General features: G+C 36.7%; 1 protein-coding gene across 2 annotated transcripts in view; it reads left to right on the top strand.

Annotated features, from left to right (window-relative positions):
- The window catches only part of ATR (ATR serine/threonine kinase), a 119,390-nt gene extending 98,978 nt beyond the window's left edge, over positions 1 to 20,412 (top strand). For both annotated transcript variants that reach the window (XM_069104677.1, XM_069104678.1), the window contains 7 exons: positions 274 to 417; positions 2,737 to 2,887; positions 3,663 to 3,819; positions 3,915 to 4,068; positions 6,098 to 6,249; positions 13,762 to 13,867; positions 20,056 to 20,412. In XM_069104677.1, coding sequence (XP_068960778.1) covers positions 274 to 417; positions 2,737 to 2,887; positions 3,663 to 3,819; positions 3,915 to 4,068; positions 6,098 to 6,249; positions 13,762 to 13,867; positions 20,056 to 20,229 — 1,038 coding nt within the window. In that variant the 3' untranslated portion in view covers positions 20,230 to 20,412. The remainder of the gene's footprint in view (positions 1 to 273; positions 418 to 2,736; positions 2,888 to 3,662; positions 3,820 to 3,914; positions 4,069 to 6,097; positions 6,250 to 13,761; positions 13,868 to 20,055) is intronic.
- The last annotated feature ends 1,442 nt before the right edge of the window (positions 20,413 to 21,854 follow it).

Below are 21,854 nucleotides of genomic sequence, written 5' to 3'. Positions count from 1 at the left end.
TCAGAAGGCCTGATTTCAAATCTTAGAATTCATACCTCACAGAATTGTTGAGAGGAAAACCCTTTGTTAGCCTCAGTGCTCTAAAGAAATGTGAGCTACATCACTGGGAAACCATTAATCCTTGAACAGAATTAGTAAAATAGCAAATTTATAAACTGTCAGTTATTTCATTATTTTAATTATGTAATTTTAACTAATATCATAGTGCTCAATTTATTACATTTTTACTGTCAAATTTCGGTCTAAATTCCTGCTCAAATGGTTATCTTTCAGGTAGAAATTCTTCCATCACTTCAGAAACCAAAAAAGATCTCTTTAAAAGGATCAGATGGAAAATTCTATATCATGATGTGTAAACCAAAAGATGATCTAAGAAAAGACTGTAGACTTATGGAGTTTAATTCCCTGATTAATAAGGTTTGGAAATAATTTGCTTTTATTTCAGCATTTATATACCAGGTTTCCTTCCCCCCTCCCCCCCGACAAAAAAAATGTGTATGTAAAATTTATTTTTCACAAGCAATATGATATCAGTTATACATGTAAAATCACACAAAACATTTCCATGTTAGCCATAGCGCAAAAAAGAAAACCAAATTTTCATGTAATTTTCAATCTTTTGGTTATTTTTAAGTATTTTACTTCCTCTTCTGTTAATCTGGGCAGTTTATGTTTTTGTAAATATTCATCAATTTCACTAAAATTATCAAATTTATGGGCATACATTGGGCAAAATAATTCCTAATTATTAATTACATTAATTTCCTCTTCATTGGTGGTGAATTCACCCTTTTCATTTTTGATACTGGTAATTTGGTTTTTTAGTAACACTATTTAGGTTTCTATAAATCCAATCATTGCTAAACACTAAATTTCATTTATTTCCTTGGGTAGATATTTCCAGTACTTTACTATGAAATAAATACTTTTTTTACTTGTCTTCCATGAGCTTCATGTTTTCTCCCATCTAATTCACTGACCTTGTTTCAAGTAAAGTAAAATTAATGGGCTCAAAGTAATATCATCAGATTGACAAATTAATTCAACAAATTGTGTTTATATTTGACTAGATTTAAAAAGACAGAAAAATCAAAAAGGGTTTTGGGGGGGTTTTTTGGAAGGGGAAGGTAGGGCAATTGGGGTTGTTACTTACCCAAGGTCACAGGGCTAGTTTTTTATATTAAGTGCCTGAGGACAGATTTGAACTCAGGTCCTCCTGACTCTGGGACAGGTGCTCTATTCACTTCACCACCTAGCCACCCCCTTTTTTGTTGTTTTGGTTTTTTGTTTTAAAAGTTTTTTTTTTTATAGAATTTTTTTTCTTTTTGGAGGGCAATTGGGGTTGTGACTTTCCCAAGGTCACAAAGCTAGTTAAGTGTTAAGTGCCTGAGGCCGGATTTGAACCCATGTCCTCCTGACTCCAGGGCAGGTGCTCTATTCACTGTGCCACCTAGCCGGCCCTTGTTTTGTTTTTAAACATATGTTTTTAAAGTCAGTCTTTCAAAGGAGCTTACTTTTTCTTTACCAGAATGGCAAGTACCTTAATTACCGATCATTTCAGTAGTTATTCCTGTGTTTTAGGTACTTGATATTTCTTAGTCTTTTCCTGACTTAAAGTTAAATTTGTCCCAGCTTCTCTTTTGGACTTTGCCTTTGTCAACATTAAGAAAGATAAATAATCTTGGAGAGTATTAAAGTGATCTGTAACTCTGATATTTTATTTTTTATTTTTATTTTTGCTTTTTGGAGGGCAGTTGGGTTTAAGTGACTTGCCCAAGGTCTCATAGCTAGGTTTGTGTGTGTGTGTGTGTGTGTGTGTGTGTGTTAACTGTCTGAGGCTGGATTTGAACTCAGGTTCTCCTGACTCCAGGGCCAGTGCTCTATTCACTGTGCCACCTAGCCACCCCTCTCTGGTATTTTATTGTAATCTTATTTAGTGAACCCATATCACAGAATTATCTTGTAAGCCAAATTGCCTTATGCCAAAGTTATTTTGATATTTCAGTAATTAAAAAAATATATCATTTATATGAAATATTGGTATATTAAACATTCCATATATTTAAATATACTGTTAGAGTAAATAATGATTTAATGAGGTCTCAACATAGTGTCATTCATTTTGCCAATAACTACTTAACCTACCAAAGTGTGAAAGTGATTTTTGGTTAACCTGAAAAATAAATCATTAAACAGAGCTTTTGAAACTGAGTAGATGGCATATGAGGGGGCTATACTTATTATCTCAATGTTTGCTTCTTTCAGTTCAAAAATTGAAGGGAAAACTATTCCTGCCACTCTCTTAGGAATGTTATAAGAATGAATTAGTTAAGTCTTATATAGTTTTCAAGTCTGTTGGAAGATGTTTTCATATGAAGCTAAAATATCTAAGTGGTAGAAATATAGTATGAATAACAAAGACAAAAATGATTGCTGTCAAGGATTTCTTCACTTTACATTTTAGGTCATAGTTTTAGACTCACAAGAATTAGATGGCAGTTTTCATTCCTAAGATTTAAACATTTCTTTATCAGTGTTACACTAAGAAACAAAGTAGCCATAAATTTGTTGTTAAAGAAGCATAATTTTATTCTGTACTATTTTGAAAGGATTGTTAGCTAACCTATATTATTCTTATTAGGAAGAGAATAACAATTACTATATTGAAAAATCTTGAAATATGTAACTTTATATTCTGTTTTCATATTATTTCTTTGCTGTTTTGAAAAAAAATAGTGCTTAAGGAAAGATGCAGAGTCTCGTAGAAGAGAGCTTCATATCCGAACATATGCAGTTATTCCCCTAAATGATGAATGTGGCATCATTGAATGGGTTAACAACACTGCTGGCTTGAGACTTATTCTTACTAAACTGTATAAGGAAAAAGGTACTGAAAGACATTCTTTGCTCATAATTTATAATTAGGTGTAATTTCAACTAACACATTATAGTACATTTTTTTTTTGCTTGTGCTAGGTTGTTCTGCATGTCTTGCATCCTGAAGTACACTTAACGGGATTCATATTGACTTATAGAATATTTCCATGTAGCATGGTCTCTATCCTGACACTATTTAAGAAGCTGTAAGAGTGCCTCAAGTTAGTGTATCTCATAGGAACCAATTCCACACTGGAGTTACCCTTTGTCTTTCAGTTATTGGTCAGAACAGCTTTGAATTTAGAGAATTAGAAAATTGTTTCCATCCTGCAAATGATGTCGTTTCCTCTGGGATTTGCATAAGGGCCCATCTTTTGGACCTCTGGAGCTATCCCTAAACTAGAATGGATTGTTCAAAGCAATTCTACAGCAAAATGGGTTCCCTAATTTTGATCATATGTTGATAACTACAAGAAGTTGCTATTTCTTTTTCATTTGATGTTGAGTTTCATAGTTCGGGGATTAAACTTGGACTAATTAGTAAATGAAGATACAATCATGTATTTTTTTTGGTTGTATTGAACAGCAATTTTATTGCCTTGATTACAACTGAAATCTTTTCTTAACTCTTGTTATTTTATTGATGTTCATCTCTTAATTGTTTTCAGACAGTGTTGATATAAATCATTTTTTATTTATTTATAAAATAAAATTTATTTTAATTAGAAAATTCTATTCCTTTTCACATTTGGTTAACACGACCAATCAAAATTTGTGCCCTGTAGGAGTGTACATGACAGGAAAGGAGCTTCGCCAGTGCATGCTGCCTAAGACAGCTGCTTTGTCTGAAAAGCTGAAAGTGTTCCGAGAATTTTTGCTGCCACGGCACCCTTCTATTTTCCATGAGTGGTTCCTGAGGACATTCCCTGATCCAACATTATGGTGGGCTGGTTACTTTTGTTAGCCAGATGCTTATAGTCACAGCTCCATGAATGCCACAGACAGCAGCCATATTCATTGTGTTTTGTTCCATCCAGGTACAGTAGCCGATCAGCATATTGCCGTTCCACAGCAGTAATGTCTATGGTTGGTTACATACTGGGTCTTGGAGACCGTCATGGTGAAAACATTCTTTTTGATTCTTTGACTGGTGAATGTATACATGTGGATTTCAACTGTCTATTTAATAAGGTAAATGATATGTCTTATTTTTTTCACTTTCAGGTTTTCCTCCAAGTTTGTTTCTGTAATTGACCCTTACTAACTCTAATCTAGTCATCAGTAGCAGACATAAGTAAAGGTATTGACAGGGCATTTCTTGATTTATCGTAGAGTTCGTACCTCTCTTAAGGGATAGTATTTGGGGTAGGAGAAGCCCAAAGCTCTGAGCCTCAGTATTGTAAATGGGAAAAGCAAACTGAGTTCCACTTAGGGTTTACAGTGTGTTTACACTTGTTTACAACAAGTCTGTGTGGCCAGAAAAGTCAGTATTATGCCCATTTTACAGATCAGGAAATGGAGGCCTCAAATATTTCTGGGTCACAAAATTAGTATCAGAGCTGAGATAGGAGTCTCTTTCCACTCTATAACATGCTGTCTTTCTTGGCCAATTTCTCCTTGGTATCAGGGACTACTTCCTTCAACTACCAAGGAATCAAGAATGGTAGTAGACTTATTGGTAGTTGGTAACAGGTTGCCAGAACAAGAGAAAAGGAAACAGATAGAAAATCAAGAGAGGAAAGGATGAAAAAAGAAGATGAGAATCTCAGGGCAAAGGGTAGCTAAGGGAGGCTCTTCAGATCAAGCTATGTGAAGACCAATTGAAGGAGATAGGGAGCTATACCTTGAAGACAAACTTGTGGCAGGTAGGAGAGCTGTCTTCAACTATTTGAAGGCTACCACTTGGTAGAGGGATTTGACTCATTTGCAAATGGCAGAACTAGGTACAAGAGGTAGAAATTGCAAATTAAAAAATTATAAGGCTTAATATTGGAAAAACTTTCTAATATGGCTTTTCAAAAGTTGAATGGGTTACCTTAAGAAGTATAGTCCTCACTAAAGGTTGCTCCTCAAAAGATGTCTTCAAGCAAAAACCACATGTTTATATAGCCCTTTTTTCAATTAATTCATTGGTTTTGTTAAATATTTCCCAATTACATTTTGCTTTTGTTTTGCTTTTTGGGGGGCAGTTGGGGTTAAGTGACTTGCCCAAGTTCACACAGCTAGTTTTTGTGTTAAGTTTCTGAGGCTGGATTTGAACTTGGGTCCTCCTGACTTCAGGGCCGATGCTTTATTCACTGCACCAAATAGCTGCCCCCAATTATGTTTTAATCTAGTTTGGGTCACATTCAAGAGTGTGATGCTGGGCAGGCTGCCTGTTTGACACCTCTGGTCTAGGTGACCATTTGTTAGATACATTGTAGAGGGTTCTTGATTAGATATGGGTTGGACTCAATTGGTTCTGATTTTTCTTCTAATTCTGTGAGGTATGTGTGAGGGGAATGTACACCTGGGGTTCTGTAAGGCTGGGAATATAAGCAGTTTGATCAACAATTCCTCCAGTTAGAAAGTTAGAAGTTTTTTCTGGGGGAAGGGTAGTGTAAAATTTATATACATGAGAACTTTTATTTAGTAACATTTATTATAAAATTGAATTGAAGATAAGTTGCAGTATTTTAGATTCAAAGTTGCCTGCAAATATCAAAAATACTAATTAGGTCAGTTCTAACTCTAAAACATTTGAGTAAAATGGTTCCTGTGGGTAGCATTAAAATAGGTCACCGCTATTCTTAGAAAGGGCCAGCCAAGTGGCACAATGGATAGAGTGCTGGGAGTCAGGGAGACTCATCTTCCCGAGTTCAAATCTGGCCTTAGACAGTTAGTAGCTGTGTGATCCTAGCCAAGTCACTTAATCCTATTTGCCTCAGTTTCCTCATCTGTAAAATGAGCTGGAGAAGGAAATGGCAAAGCCATTCTAGTATCTTTGCCAAGAAAACTGAAATGGGGTCATGAAGAGTTTGAACAACCACAAATATTTACAAAATTGATTTCCAGTTGTTACATTTTATGAGGGGTCTTTTTGGTCTGTTAATTCCCAACATGTTAGCATAAATCATTTAGACATTATGTTGTTACTGTTCCATTTAAATAAAGCAGATAGTAAATTCTATGCATACGGCACAACCCTAAGTTTATGTCTCTTTAAATTTTGCTTGTTAAGGGAGAAACTTTTGAAGTTCCAGAGATTGTTCCATTTCGCCTCACTCATAACATGGTCAATGGAATGGGTCCAATGGGAACAGAAGGTCTTTTTCGAAGAGCATGTGAAGTAACAATGAGACTGATGCGTGACCAAAGAGAACCTTTGATGAGGTAATAGATTGCTTACACTAGTGAAGAATGAATTTCAGCAACTCTTCCCTCTTGGCCCATTGTGTAGTAAATTAGTGTCTTTTGGAGGAAAGAATCCCTCTCTTTTTGTGGCCTTGTGCAGAAGGTATTTAGAGAATGAAATGACATTACTTTCACTTCTCTTTTAATTTCTTTTATGACTAGTATATTCCGTTAGCACTAGCAGCTTTTTGCATCTCTACTGTAAGCAAAAAAGGCTTGGGGTCACAGAAGTTACTACTCTAACAGAAATTTCGGAGCTTTTGTCATCCTGAAAATGAACTAGGTATTCCATGGCATTGGCAACTAAAAACAGAAATCTAGGAAAAAGAGAGAAAATTGATTCTTATATTTTCCCTCATTTAAGACCTCTAAATTTGGGAGTTTTAAGTGTAACTTTTTATATAACTTTCCTTGCAGAAGACCTAAAGTAATTCATAACTGACAAATTATGCATTAAGTTATATTATCTAAAAAACGCATCTGAAATAAGAGATATGTGTTCTCTAGGCAAAACTTTCCTCAACTTCAAAAAGAACTGGATATACTCTTGTGTTGCTGGAAATACAATGGAGGGAAAAAACCCACTATATGTTTAGGGTCTGTCAAATAAAATATCCTTTTTTTTTCCCTGATGATCAAATCATCTCATATTTATTAGGTGCCTATTAAACATTATTCAAGGCATTGTCATTGTTTACATGAAGAAAACATTCTAAAAAGGGCTGCTTTTCTTTTTTTTTTTTTAATTTTTCAGTTACTAAAAGTATTTCTTTTCCTTCCTACTCACTAGCCATCATTGAAAAGAAAAGAAAAACAAAACCCTTGTATCAAACGTGCATGGTCAAAGCCAAACAAATTCCTGCATTGGTCATGTCAAGAAATTATATGTTTAATCTGTACCCTGAGTCCACCACTTCTGTCAGAAAGAAATGTTTCATCTTGAGTCCTCTGAAATCATGGTTGATCATTGCATTGACCAGAGTTCTTAAATCTTTCAGAGTTTGTCTTCACAGTGTTGTATACGATAACATTATATAAATTGTTCTCCTGATTTTTCTCTGGATCAGTTCCTACAAGTGTTCCCAGGTTTCTCTAAAATTGTCCCCTTCATTATTCCTTACAACATAGTAGTATTCCATAATATTCACAGGCTATAATTTTTTCAGTGATTTACTAGTCAGTGAGTACCCCCTTAATTCCCAGCTCTTTGCCGTGATATCACAAAAAGAACTTTTATTTTCTTTCCATGGTTATACTTCAATATCATTTTTCAGCAGAATGTTTAAAAAAATCTTAGTTATGTTTTAAGTTGAGAGTTTTTCATTAGAAAATAGTGAGTTGCCCATCGTGTGTTATGACAAAGATTATTACGAGTCTTTTAAAGTAAGTATAATTAAGTATGTTATTTCAGTTGATGGATAGCACCCTGTGGGTTCATGATAAGTTATCAGACTTGGTTTAATTTGGGTTTAAAGAATATATTTTTATATGTTAGTAACTTGTCAGTTGGGTATAGAGTATGAAGAAAAGTAATATACTCTGAAAATTAAGAAGGAACTTCTAATTACTTAGGAGGAATTTTTCCTCAAGGTGATGGAATCTACCATTTGCATAGTTTGCCTAAGGACTGCCAAATTATTAAGATTAATAATAATTTGTAATGCATTAGTACCCTTTAGTCATTTACCTTCTATTCCCTGTCTTTAACCTTTTCTTCTGTTCTTTGTTTCTCTTGCTCTATAATTGTCATCTTATTATTATGGATTTCAAATTTCTTATTTGTGGTCATGATAATCATACCATTAACAATCTAAAATTTGGTTAAGAATTTTTTTTTCCTTTTTGGAGGGCAGTTGGGGTTAAGTGACTTGCCCAAAATCACACGGCTAGTAAGTGTGTCTAGTGTCTAAGGCTGGATTTGAACTCAGGATCTCCTGACTCCTGGGGCATTGCTCTATTCACTGTGTCACCTAGCCGCCCCTTGGTTAAGAATTTCAAGCAGCCACATCAAAAAATCTTAGTGCTAACCAACCGTATAATTCTTCCAATTGCCAAAGCATCTGAATGCAGTGCACATAATCCTTATGTCCTTAAGAGAAAGGTAGTGATAGAAGGCTTCACAGGGAAATGGGATTTTAAAGAATAAATAGGATTTGGGTAGGTGAAGAGGAGTTGGGAAGTATACTTACTGAAGGTGAACAGTGTTATTAAGGAGGAAAGTCAGGTAGGTACATAGCTAGCAAGTGAAACTATTTTGGCTTTAGCATATCTCTTAACCTTTCGGGCCAGATTTGTTTGAGTTTCTTTAAGATTTCCTGATAATATGCAAATACTGAACCCTTGTTGTAGAAATGCAGTGTGTTTGAAAAAATTAAAGCATTTCCATAAGAAAGAGGCGAGGCCTCTTGCTAGCCTTCTAAATTAAAGCATATAATATTTTCCATTGGGATTTAAAGGAATTTGGTCATAATTATGTGGTAGAAAAACCTGAGACTCAGAGTAAAGAGGCTTGGGTTTTAGTCTGCAGTCTGCCATGAGATCAGTATGGACCTAAGCAAGTAACTTAACCTCTTTGTGGCTTAGTTCCCTCATCTCTAAAATGGAAGGGGGCATGTTATATTTAATTCTGTAAATACTTAGCACCTACTGTTGCTGAACTTTGGCTTGCTATATTAGGCAGTTGTGATAAAGACAAAACTGAATGTCCCTACCCTTAAGGTACATTCTGTTCATCTCCCTACAGTTTATCTTACTCTTTGCCTTGCCTTACACTTTAAAGCATTCTTCCTGATTACTCCTTACCTTAATCATCTATCTCATATATAATTTCTTTTCTTTGACCCATTCAGTAAATCTGAATCCTTCATATTTTTCTTACTGATTATAATTTTTATTATGTTGTAATCTATAGAGGATGTTTAATTTTGCTGTATTTCTGCCTTTATATGTGAATTCTTTATTGCTCTTGCATATGGTCAGTTTTTAGAAAAGAGCCATACAATTCTGAAAAATAAATGAATACAGATTATATATATACTATATATATTTTATGTGTGTGTGTGTATATATGTATGCTTGTATATATATTTGTGTATGTGTATGCACATACACACACATTTTCATTAAGATTCCAATACATTTTAAGTAGTCTGTTCAAATAATTATATTATTCATGTTCATTAGATTTTTGTTTTATTTCATTTTATTTTAATTAGACTGGGCCCTCTCTTACCCAGGCTGAAGGTGTGGTAGCCACTCGTGGGCCTATTGTTATAGTAACTTCGACCTGCTCTGTTTCTAACCTAGTCTAGTTCACTCTCTAGTTCAGACAATCAGTTTGGCCTACTTCAGCTAAAAGCTCCCCAACTCAGGTGATCTACCTGTGGTAGCAGAAATTAGCCTTGCTCTGCCATACCTGGTGATTTTTTTTCTTACAATTGACAGAGGCAATGGTGAAGTATTCACCAATTTCAGTTTTATTGGAGTTCTTTTAGTTTGGTTAGCATTTCCTTTAAATACTTAGAAATTATGCCATTTGGTACATGCATGTATTTAAAATATAATGCATATAATTTCATTATCTAGGATACTTTTGAACATAATGAGTTTCCCTGTTTAATTATGTCTAATTTTTACTATTACTTTGTTTGAATTTATAATTGCCATCCTTGCTACTTTGTATTCAGTTGGGGCATAATAAAATCTGCTCCAACCCTTTTTTTTTTTTTTGCTTTAATAATTTTTTTTGTTAATCTGAATGTGACAGATATTGATAAACATCTCCATATAGGAAGAACAGGAAAAAGGGTACACATGAAGTCACATAGTTCTATTACATGCAGACTTACTTTTATTTTATATATACATATATTTAACTTGGTAGTTTCAGAGTTGTTCTGCTTATCTTTATATTTCTCTGAATGTCTTTCAAATGCTGCTGTTTATTTTAAATGATCTTTTTCTTCTTTCTTTTCTCTGGCATCACCATCATTAATCCTTCTCAATTCCTACAATTAAAAAAAAAACAACCCTCCTTCATCACAAATTAGCATACTCAATCAAAACAAATCTACATGTTGGCTGCATCTGGAAACGTACCATATTTTTCATATGGTGTTCATCATTTTACCTCTTAAATTTACTTCTTGTGTAGCAGGGTTTTAATGTCAGCCACATTCCTGTGTAGCTAGGTGAGGTGGTCCTCCTGCTCTCTAGCTACCATTGGTGCTCACTTTCTCATCTCATCCCGGATTCTGTGATTTTTCAAGAGCATGCCTTGATATTGCCTTGTTATTTACTAAATTATTTAACATCTTTTTCATTAATCATCTCTGATCCATCATCATAGTTTATTACATATTTTTTAAAATAAATTGAAGGAAACCTTTTAAGTACTGTTTGCTCATCTCTCTGTCAAACACTCTTCTACCTTAGATTTAAATAAATGTCAAGGTAACTGACTATTTATTAACAGTTCAGTAAACAATAAAACAAAGATAAATAATTGTTTATAATGTATCAGCTTTTAGAAAGCTTAGTGCCCCAAAATCCCCTTCAACCAACTACTGATTTCTTTGTTCAAGAAAAAACAGTCCTATTATTTAACTCCTTCAGAATGGCAGCAAATATGTAAGAATTCTCTCTAAATGTTTATTTGCAACAGAACAGTTAATATAGTTCTCCAGAAGTTCTCTGTATCTTTTTGTCTGTAGCTCACCCATTCTCTCTTTAGCCATGACAAGTCGCTCCAGAATGACAGTTCAGTGACAGTCCAGGATTCTGTTGCCATGTTAAAGATGCAATGATAGTATTTAAGTCTTGCTAGGTAAAGACTAGTGAAACTGGCATTAACATTTATAAACAATAGCTTATTAGGTTTTGATTTTGAATCTGTTCTGCCCACCATCTTGTTTTATGGATAAGCCCATTCCACTCTTTGACAGTTACAATCAATCACTTTTTCTCCCTGTCATTTCCAGTTATAATAATTCATTTCTTTGCTTGCCACCCTACTGCACTTCACCCCTCCTTGCCTTTCATAACCTTCCATAATCATATTTTGTTCTGCTTTTGACTTTTCCTTCTCCAACTCTACCTTTCTTCTGAAACCCCTTTCTTCCCTTTCCCTGTCCTAACCACTTAGTCACTTCCTTATCCCACCCCTAGCCTTTCCTTGCCTGGCTCATTTAAGTATGAAATTCATGAGATTCCCAATTCCTGATTTCTCACCACCATACCTAAAATAGTCTTCCCCTGCATCAAGCAAGGAATGAGAGGTAGTAAGTTGCTCCCTCCTCCTTTGCATTCCTTCTTATTTTCTTTTTTGAACTCCTAATCACTGAGCTTATTTTCCACTGTTACTTCCTTGGCCCTTAGAGATAGTGGGATTCAGGAGACAAAAGTCTCTTCCTTTAGGATGTAAGCATATTCGTATTTTTCAAACTTGCCTGCTTTTCTGATTTTTTTTTTATCTGCTACATTTGACTTTCAAATACTGATCCAGCTCAGGTTTTCAGAGCAGAAATATTTGTAAAAAGTATCAAATTGAAGCAGGACCTCCACAGGGCTCCGGCTTCCACCTTCCCCAATCCATGTAAAAAGAGAACTCTAAACAAACTTTGGAGCTGCAGAACCCACAAAATGACACAAGAGAATCTAACCTTCCACTGAGGACAGCCTGGCAGGCTGGCAGCTCTGGGAGCTGAGCCCCGCCATTCGAGAACCAAGGTTTTAGCCCCATGGTGGACCTGACCATCTGCCAGCCTGAGGGACTCCAGATCACCAGCAGCTGTGGCCATTTCCAGATTTATCAACACATAGATGCTAAGGACAAAGTGAAAGGTCAGTGCAGTGTGGACTTTGGGACCAGTAGCTGGGAGTGCGTTAGCTTTTGCCCCCAGGGCGAGAAGCCGCTGAGACTCCTCACTGTGGCCACATTGCAGCTTCAGCTACTGGCATGCAGAGTGTAGGGGGACCAAGCAACCAGTCTGAGGAGTAATCGCTCTTGCTTTAACCTGCTTGGATCTGGATTGAGGTCTAGGTTGGAAGTCCTGGGGTGTGTGACCAGCTTGCCAGAGTATGCGGAGGCCTCAGAGAGGGCACCCAACTAATACCAACAGCAGTTGAGAAAACCCCAGCATTTGGGAAGAAAGCTCCCCTGTCTGGTGGCAGAATCCTACTGTGGCAAAAAGCCCAGGGGTCAAATGACTGAGGGGCAACATGACCAGGCAAAGGAAACAAAGCAGACAGAAGACTCCAACATTAGACTCCTATTTTGGGGACAAAAAGAGCAAAGCATGGAAACAGGAGGAAGACGGTGAAGTCAGAACTCCTACACCAAAAGGTTCAAAGGAAAATACGAGCTGGTTTCAGGCCATAGAGGACCTTAAGAAGCAGATAAAAGAAGTGGAGGAAAAATTGGGAAGAGAAATGAGAATGATGCAAGAAAATTACGAAATGAGAGTCAACAGCCTGAGTAAGGAGAATCACACTTTAAAAAACAGACTGACTCAATTGGCAAAAGTGGCTCAAAAAGGCAATGAGGAGAGGAATGCCTTGAAAAGCTGAATTTGCCAGATGGAAAAAGAATCTCAAAAGCTCAATGAGGAGAATTGTTCCCTCAGATTTAGATTGGAGCAAAGGGAAGCTAGTGTTTTAAGAGAAATCAAGATGATGTTAAACAGATCCAAACAAATGAAAGAATAGAAGGCCATGTGAAATATCTCATGGGAAAAACCACTGACCTGGAAAATAGATCCAGGAGAGATAATTTAAAATTTTTAAAATAGCATTAGCTACACATGTACACATGTACCTGAAAGCCATGATCAGGGAAAGAACCTAGAAATCATCTTCCAAGAAAGTCTCAAGGAAAATTGGCCTGATGTTTTAGAACCAGAGGGCAAAATAGAGGTTGAAAAAATCCACCAATCACCTCTTGAAAAAGATCCCAAAAAGAACACTCTAGGAATATTATAGCCAGGTTCTGGAATTCCCAGATCAAGGAGAGAATATTATGAGCAGCCAGGAAGAAACAATTTGAATATTGTGGAAACACAATCAGGATAACACAGGATCTGGCAACTTCTACACTGAGGAATCGAAGGGCTTGGAATATGATATTGTGGAAGTCAAAGGAGCTGGGATTAAAACCAAGAGTCACCTACCCAGCAAAACTGAGTATCTTGTTTCAGGGGAAAATATGGTCATTCAGTGGAATAGAGGACTTTCAAGCACTCTTAATGAAAAAAACCAGAGTTGAATAGAAAATATGACATCCAGATACAAAAAAAAACCACTCAATTCTTTATTGGAAAGGTGACAATTTATCTTCTTGTCCTGATGTTATGATTGGCTCCTGATCATCACTTTGAAATTAGTATTACCTAGAAATCTGTTTAATAATATCCCAGTTATCTGTCACTATGTCTTTGTGATTAATAGAATTTATATTTTGTCTATCCTACAAAGAATATTTGTTTTTGTTTTTAGTGTCTTAAAGACTTTTATTCATGATCCTCTTGTGGAGTGGAGTAAACCAGTAAAAGGGAGTTCAAAAGCACAGTTTAATGAAACAGGGGAAGTTGTCAACGAAAAGGTTAGTAAAAGATATAACTTATAGAGAATGATAATCTTTTGTATGTATATAACACATTACACTTTACAAAATGCTTTTACGTGTATTATTCAATCCTTACAGCTCTCTGAGATAGGAAATGAATTTTTGTTTTTGTTGTCATCATTGTTTAGTTGTTTCCCTTATGTCCAACTCTTTGTGACCCCATTTGGAATTTTCATGGCAAAGATACTAGAGTTATTTGCTATTTCCTTCTCCATTCCATTGTACAGATGAGGAGCTGAGGCAAACAGGGTTAAGTGACTTGCCCAGGGTCACACAGCTAGTAAGTTTCTAAGGTCAGATTTGAACTCAGGAAAATGACTCTTCCTTATGCCAGGCTAAGCACACTATCCACTGTACCACCTAGCTGTGTATACACTTTTTACTGATGAAGAAATTGAGGATTTTGAGCAGTTAGAGGACTCTCCCCAGGGTCACCCAGGTACTGCGTGAAAAAGGAGTACTTAAATTCAGCTTGTCTGGCTGCTAGTTCAGTGTTCTTTCCCCTATACCAGACTACCTTCCATATAGCCTTCAGCAGTCACTAATCATAAGTACATTTTAAGTTATGTTTACTTTATCCAAAGGATAAAGTCATATGACCTCAGGTAAAGTCTCACTGAGAACACGTTAACCCTGTGAACCTCAGCAGGTCAGTTAGCCTCTGTGCTTCAGGGTCTTCATTTTTAACAATAATATAGTGATAATAATAACTAGCATTTAAGATTTGCAAGCACTTCACAAATACTATCTTATTTTATCCTCACAATACCCCTATATAAAGGAGGTGCTGATTATTCTCATTTTACAGGAAACTGAGACAAAAATTAAGTGACTTGCACAGAGTCACACAGCTCTGAACTTGATCTTCATTATTCCAGCACTCTATCCACTGTACCATCTCCTAGCAGCCTTCTTAACAGGGAATAATACTGCATTACATTCCTTACATAGTTATTGTGATAAAAGCATATTGTCAAAGCACTATGTAAATGGGAGGAGCCATTATTCAGTTCTTTGATATTGTTAACTTTGTAAATACTGCTTAACTGTCTTCTGTTATGATTATATCATTAGCATTTATGTAGCAAAACAAAACTTGCAAAGACACAAATTAAACTAGACAACTCATAGTCCTTTGAAATGATGAATGAAAACCTTGACAAAAAATTTCCCAAGCTCTTGGAAAGTTGAAAGAATATGCAAATTAATTCCACATGGCCATCAACCTGGTTCAGTTTCTCACTGCTTCGTATCTGTTCTCCCTGCTTCTAGTGCCTCCTTATTTCAATTTATCTTCCATGTGGTTCCCAGTTTAACATTTTAGATTTAAGAATTTAACAATCACTAACAAATTGACATTTCAAATTACAAATTTAGCAATCATCAAACATTTCAGCATACAAAGAAAAATAAAAAGGACTAAATATGCAATAGTGAGGTTTTACATAATTTAAAATATTTATATAATAAAATTAGCAAGGTAGTAACAATTTATTTGTTTATTCCTTTCAGAACTTTTTATTCCTTATCATTTCATACAAATATTCCCAGATTTCTCTCAATCTGTCATTTGTCAATTTTTTTTTTCATTTTTCAAATGCTTTTTTAACTTCTGATTTACATTATTCATTTCTGCTAAATTTTGAGTTACAAATTTTCTCCCTGTTTTTCCCCTACCCACCACCCCAAAATAGCAGTCCCAGAGGATATCTCCTCCAATCTGCTCTCTCCCATATTCCATACCCCTTTCGACTTTTTCAGTAGGGCATGGTGGATCTCTATGCCCCAGTGCCTGTATATCTTATTTCCCAATTACATGTAAACTAGTATTAATAATAGTGTGTGTGTGTGTGTGTGTGTGTGTGTATTTAAACATTTGATTTTAAAACTTTGAATTCCAGATTCATTTGCTTCCTCCCTTGTCACCCACCCTTACTGGGAAGAGAAGCAGTTCAGTATAGGTTGTACATGTGTAGCCAATGCAAAACAATAACATAGCAAATATATTGTAAAAGACTGACTATATTTCCCTCCCTCCTATCCCACCTTCCACTTGTTCTATTCGCCACTTTGATCCCTTCTATTTTCAAAAGTGGATGCTTCTAACTTCACTCCCTCCCAGCCTGTCCTCCCTTCCATCAATCTCCCCCTCTGATCCCCTTCCCCCCTACTCTCCTGTAGGGTGATATACCCTATTTAGTGTGTATTTCATTCCCTCCCCAAGAGAAATTCAATGAGAATAAGGTTGACCCATTCCCTTTTGCCTTCCTATTCTTCCCCTCCATTGTAACCATTTTCCCTTACCTCTTCTTTATGAGATAGTTTACCCCATTGTCTCTCCCTATCTCCTCTCATTATATTCCTCTCTCACCTCTTAATTTCACCTTTTTAAGTATCATCCCTTCCTGTTAATTGGTCCTCTGCCCTCTATGTATACCTGTAAACATATATACACATGTTCATATATGTATTCATATGCCCATATACCTTCATATATAGACATATATATTAATATTCCCTTCAACTATTTTCATACTGGTAAAAGTTTCATTAGTTATAATTATCGTTTATCCATGTAGGAATGTTAATTGTTCAACTCTGATGAGTTCCTTATGATTTCTTTTCCCTGTTTACCTTCTCATGTTTCTCTTGCTTCTTATATCTGAATGTCAAATTTTCTATTAAACTCTGTTTTTTTTATCAAGAATGCTTGAAAGTCCTCTATTCCACTGAATGACCATATTTTCCCCTGAAACATGATACTCAGTTTTGCTGGGTAGGTGATTCTTGGTTTTAATCCCAGCTCCTTTGACCTTCAGAATATCATATTCCAAGCCCTTTGATCCCTCCGTGTAGACGCTGCCAGATCCTGGGTTATCCTGATTGTATTTCCACAATATTCAAATTGTTTCTTCCTGGCTGCTTGTAATATTCTCTCCTTAATGTGGGAATTCCGGAACCTGGCTATAATATTCCTAGGAGTTTCTTTTTGGGATCTTTTTCAGGAGGTGATCGGTGGATTCTTTCAACCTCTATTTTGCCCTCTGGTTCTACCACATCAGGGCAGTTTTCTTTGAGAACTTCCTGGAGGATGATTTCTAGGTTCTTACTTTGATCATGGCTTTCAGGTAGTCCAGTAATTTTTAAATTATCTCTCCTGGATCTATTTTCCAGGTCAGTGGTTTTTCCCATGAGATATTTCACATTACCTTCTAGTCTTTCATTTGTTTGGGTCATTAGCTTCCATTTGCTCCAATCTAATTCTGAAGCAATGATTCTCCTCATTGAGCTTTTGAGATTCTTTTTCCATCTGGCAAATTAAGCTTTTTAAGGCATTCTTCTCCTCATTGCCTTTTTGAACCTCTTTTGCCAATTGAGTTAGTCTATTTTTTAAGGTGTCATTTTCCTCAGTCCAGCTGTTGACTCTCATTTCATAATTTTCTTGCATCGTTCTCATTTCTCTTCCCAATTTTTCCTCCACTTCTCTTATCTGCTTCTTAAGGTCCTCTATGGCCTGTAACCAGCTCGTATTTTCCTTTGAAACTTTTGTGCAGAGTTCTGACTTCACTGTCTTTCTCCTGTTCCACATTTGTCATTTCTTAAGGCACAGCAATATTCCATTACATTTATATACTGCAATTTTCTCAGCTATTCCTCAGTTGATGGGTATCATCTTATTTCTAAACCAAGCAGGAAAAATGCTACTATAAATATTCACATACATTTAGGTCCTTTCTTTTAAAGTCTCAGATTTCCTCAGGGTATATGCCTAACGGTGATTACCAGTGGACCAGTGGGTATGTACAGTTTAGTAACTTCCAAATTGTTATTTCTAAAGCACTTCTGAGCATGTCACTTCCCTGTTCATCGGACAGAATACAAATTACTTAGTCTACCTACCATTTAAAGCCCTTCTACTCATACTGTAACCTACCTTTCCAAACTTATGATATGTTATTCCCCTTCATGATCTCTACATTCTTGTCAAACTTGGCCACTAGCTATTCTCCAAATTTGTTATTTCATCTTTGGTCTCTGTGCCTCAACAGGCTGTCTCTCTTGCCTGGGATGCTCTCCTTCCTAAAATTTTTCCATTATTTGAAAGTTTAGCTCAGGTGCCACATTCTGCACAAAGCTTTGTTAGATTTCCCTCAATTGTTAGTATGCTTTTTTCCTTAAACTGCTTTGTATTTACTTACCTGTATACATGTTATCTCCCTGAGTAGAATGTAGGTTATTTTATGGCAAGGATGTAAATTTTTGTCTTCATATCCTCATATTAGCACTTAATAAATGGAAACTAAGGGTATATAATGAAATTTCCACTTAAATTTTTAACTAGTTTTAAACCTGAATTTTTTGAAACTGTATATTTAGCATAATGAAAAACAAAATTGATTTCCGTAAGATGATAATATGAAGGGCCAATAGGACTTGATGTTTCAATAGTCTATAAAAATATCCATTTCGTTTTGTTGGTGTAACTTTCTAAGGCTCAAAATCCAACGTTAAAGTCACCTGAATTTTCAAGTCAGATCCCTGGGCTGGAAAGAAAGGTTCAAAGATATCATGGTTGTTACAGTGAACATAAGTCTTATTGTTTGGAACCTCCATCTCTTCTTTGATACCCTCTACCCTCTTTATGGCCAGTGTTCTCTGTACCATCACTCCATGTTAACTTGTCAGAAGAATCAATATTTTGAGAGTTAAATCTTCATCTATACTTAGGTTATATATACAATAGTATAATATATTGTTCACAGTAGGCACTTAATAATTGTTGAATAAAAGTTTTGTCAAAGCAACATTTGTCTTTCAATAAACATGTTCTTCATTCCTTCACTGAACTGCCTTATCCCTTATTTCTTAGAAAAGTTATCCTAAGCATCTTATTTGGTGAATGGGTTCTTGGAAGTTTAGGAGATATATGCATGTCCCAATTTGGAGTTTTTCACATGTCCCCAAACTCTCTAGGAACTATCATTAAATCAGAGTTGGGTACATGAGGTAGAAATGAAAATTCTCACAAACTCAATTATCTTTTCTATACTGAAGATTCACAATCTTCTTATCTAGCCCTGACCTCTTTAGTGTGACCTCTAGTCTTGCATTTCCAATTGCCTATTTGACATCATATGCTGGATGTTTGCCCCGTAGACATCTTAAATGAAACATGTCCAAAATTTGACTCATTTTTCTTCCCTCGAAGTCCTCCCCCTTCCTAACTTACTTATTGAGGGTAATGCTGGCTTTTTAGTCACTCAGATTTAAAATTTAGGTGTCTTCCTCATCTCCTCTCTTGTGCCCCCTTCTCTTATCTGACACTCCCACCACCCCAGTACATCACCTATTCTTATACTCATTACCTTATTCCTATACTATTGGATGGTGGATCTTCCTGCCTCAAATCTCTCCCCATTCCATTTTATCCTCCATTCAGCTGACAAAGTTACCCTCCCAAAGTACAAAGTGGACCATGTCATCTATGCCCACCCTTGCTCAATAAACTTGAGTGGCTTCCCATTACTTTTGGGATTAAAAAAAAAAAAGTCCTCTTTGGCCTTCAAACTGGCCTCTTTTCTGCTCCCCACACAAGACACTCCATCTCTTGGCTCTGGGCATTTTTGCTGGCTGTCCCCCACATGTGGCATACTCTCATTTTCCATCTCCACCTCTGTATTTCCTTCAAGTCCCAGCCAAAATTTCACCTTCTACAAAAAGCCTCTCTCAATCCCTCTTAATCCTAAGGTCTTCTTTCTGTTGATGATTTCTAATTTATCTTCCATGTACACATGTTATTTACATGTCATGTTCCCCATTATTAGAGTATGAGCTCCTTGAAGGCAAGAACTATCCTTTACCTTTTTTTTCCCCTATCTCCATGGTGAGCATAATTCTTGACAAAACTAGGTGCTTAATGAATGTTTATTGACTGGCCAAATCAGAATCCATGCCCTAACTCTAAACTTCTGAAATATATTTTCTTTTTCCCTTTCCTGTCTACATTTCAGCAGAAGTGTTTGTCACTGATATGACCAAAAATGGTTAAAGCAAAGCAAAGAAGCTGGAGCAATAGATTTGAAGAATTAAGAATCTTAAGTCATCCATACCTGAATGTGTATATATTTCTACTCATTTAAAACTTTCTATTTTCTCATTTCTAGGCCAAGACTCATGTACTTGACATCGAGCAGCGACTGCAAGGTGTAATCAAAGCTAGGAATAGAGTAACAGGGCTACCTTTATCTATTGAAGGACATGTGCACTACCTCATTCAAGAGGCAACTGATGAAAACTTGCTATGCCAGATGTATCTTGGTTGGACTCCATATTTGTAAAATGGAACTTTTACAAGTTAATACATTCTGTTTTGACTCCAAAGTTGGTGTTATTACAATGATTCAGTTCCAGATTGCCACATGCATTCATTACTGCCCTAGATCAGTTGCTATACTTTCTTCCCCGAAAATGGTATTTCATTTAATAGACTAGAAAAATAAAATTATATGTTCAGATGTAAATTTTCCTAGAAGAATATTTATTATAACCACATAAATAATATTATCCTAATATGTAGACTGAAGGGGGGGAAAAGTATCTGTATAAAATGATACTGCAGTAATACTATTTTTTTTTTGCCGTTTTTGGAGGGCAGTTGGGGTTAAGTAACTTGCCCAAGGTTACACAGCTAGTTTTGTGTGTGGGTATTAATTGTCTGAGGCTGGAACTGAACTCAGGTCCTCCTGACTGCGAGGCTGGCGCTTTACTCACTGTGCCACCTAGCCTCCCCAGTAATACTATTTTTAGTCTAAAGTTGGCATAAATACGTTGGGCATGTTTTAATTTTGTTCTAGACTGTCATATTTATTTAGAAGAATCAATACTGTCCTGTGGCCACTTGATAGAAATCATTGGTCCTGCTACATCCTCACACACTATAATTCACACACCACATCAGAAGGGACAGCCATCATCACCTGACTTGTGCGCACATTCCTGATAGTAAGAGGTGTGCCGGTGAGCAAACCCCACTTCTACCTCTGCACCAGTCTCTGCTGCCCTGCCTGAAGCTGCTGGCCAATTCTCTAGTCTCTTTAAGAAACAGGGCTTTGGGGGCGGAGTCAAGATGGCAGAATAGAAGCAGGTCTTCCACATGGCTCTGGCTTCCACCTTCCCCAATGTATGTAAAAGGGGACTCTGAACAAACTTTGGAGCTACAGAACCCACAAAATGACACAGAGAAGGTAACCTCCCGCTGAGGACAGCCCGGCAGGAATTGCCCATCGCAGCACTCTGGGAGCCAAGCCCAGCCCCACACAGATGGTTTTAGCCCCAGGGAGGGCCTGACCAGCTGCCAGCCTGAGGGACTCCAGATCACCAGCAGCTGTGGCTGTTTCCAGAATTACCAACACATAGATGCAGGGCGAGAAGCCTCTGAGGAGCCAAAGCCGCCCCCACTTGGCAGCTTCCTGGCCTGCAGAGTGTAGGGGGACCAAGCACCAGTCTGAGGGGAATCACTTTTGCTTTAACCTGCTTGGATCTGGATTGCAGTCTAGGCTGGAGGTCCTGGGGTGTGTGACCAGATCGCCAGAGCATGTGGAGGCTTCAGCAAGGGCATCCAACTAATACCTCCGGCAGCTGAGAAAACCTCAGCATTTGGGATGAAAGCTCCCGTCTGGTGGCAGAGTCCTACTGTGGCAAAAATCCCAGGGGTCAAGTGACTGAGGGGTGACATGACTAGACAAAGGAAGCAAAAAAAAACAGAAAACTCCAACATTAAACTCCTACTTTGGGGACAAAAAAGATCAAAGCATGGAAGAGGAGGAAGACAGTGAAGTCAGAACTCTTGCACAAAAAGCTTCAAAGGAAAATACGAGCTGTTTACAGGCCATAGAGGACCTTAAGAAGCAGATAAGAGAAGTGGAGGAAAAAATTGGGAAAAGAAATGAGAATGATGCAAGAA

This window comes from Petaurus breviceps, unplaced genomic scaffold, assembly GCF_028583685.1.
Source record: "Petaurus breviceps papuanus isolate PSGF00001 unplaced genomic scaffold, PetGlider_PUasm1.0 688, whole genome shotgun sequence".
Taxonomy (NCBI): domain Eukaryota; kingdom Metazoa; phylum Chordata; class Mammalia; order Diprotodontia; family Petauridae; genus Petaurus; species Petaurus breviceps.
The sequence above is the reverse complement of the archived record's forward strand: the minus strand, read 5'-3'. Positions and strand labels throughout refer to the sequence as shown.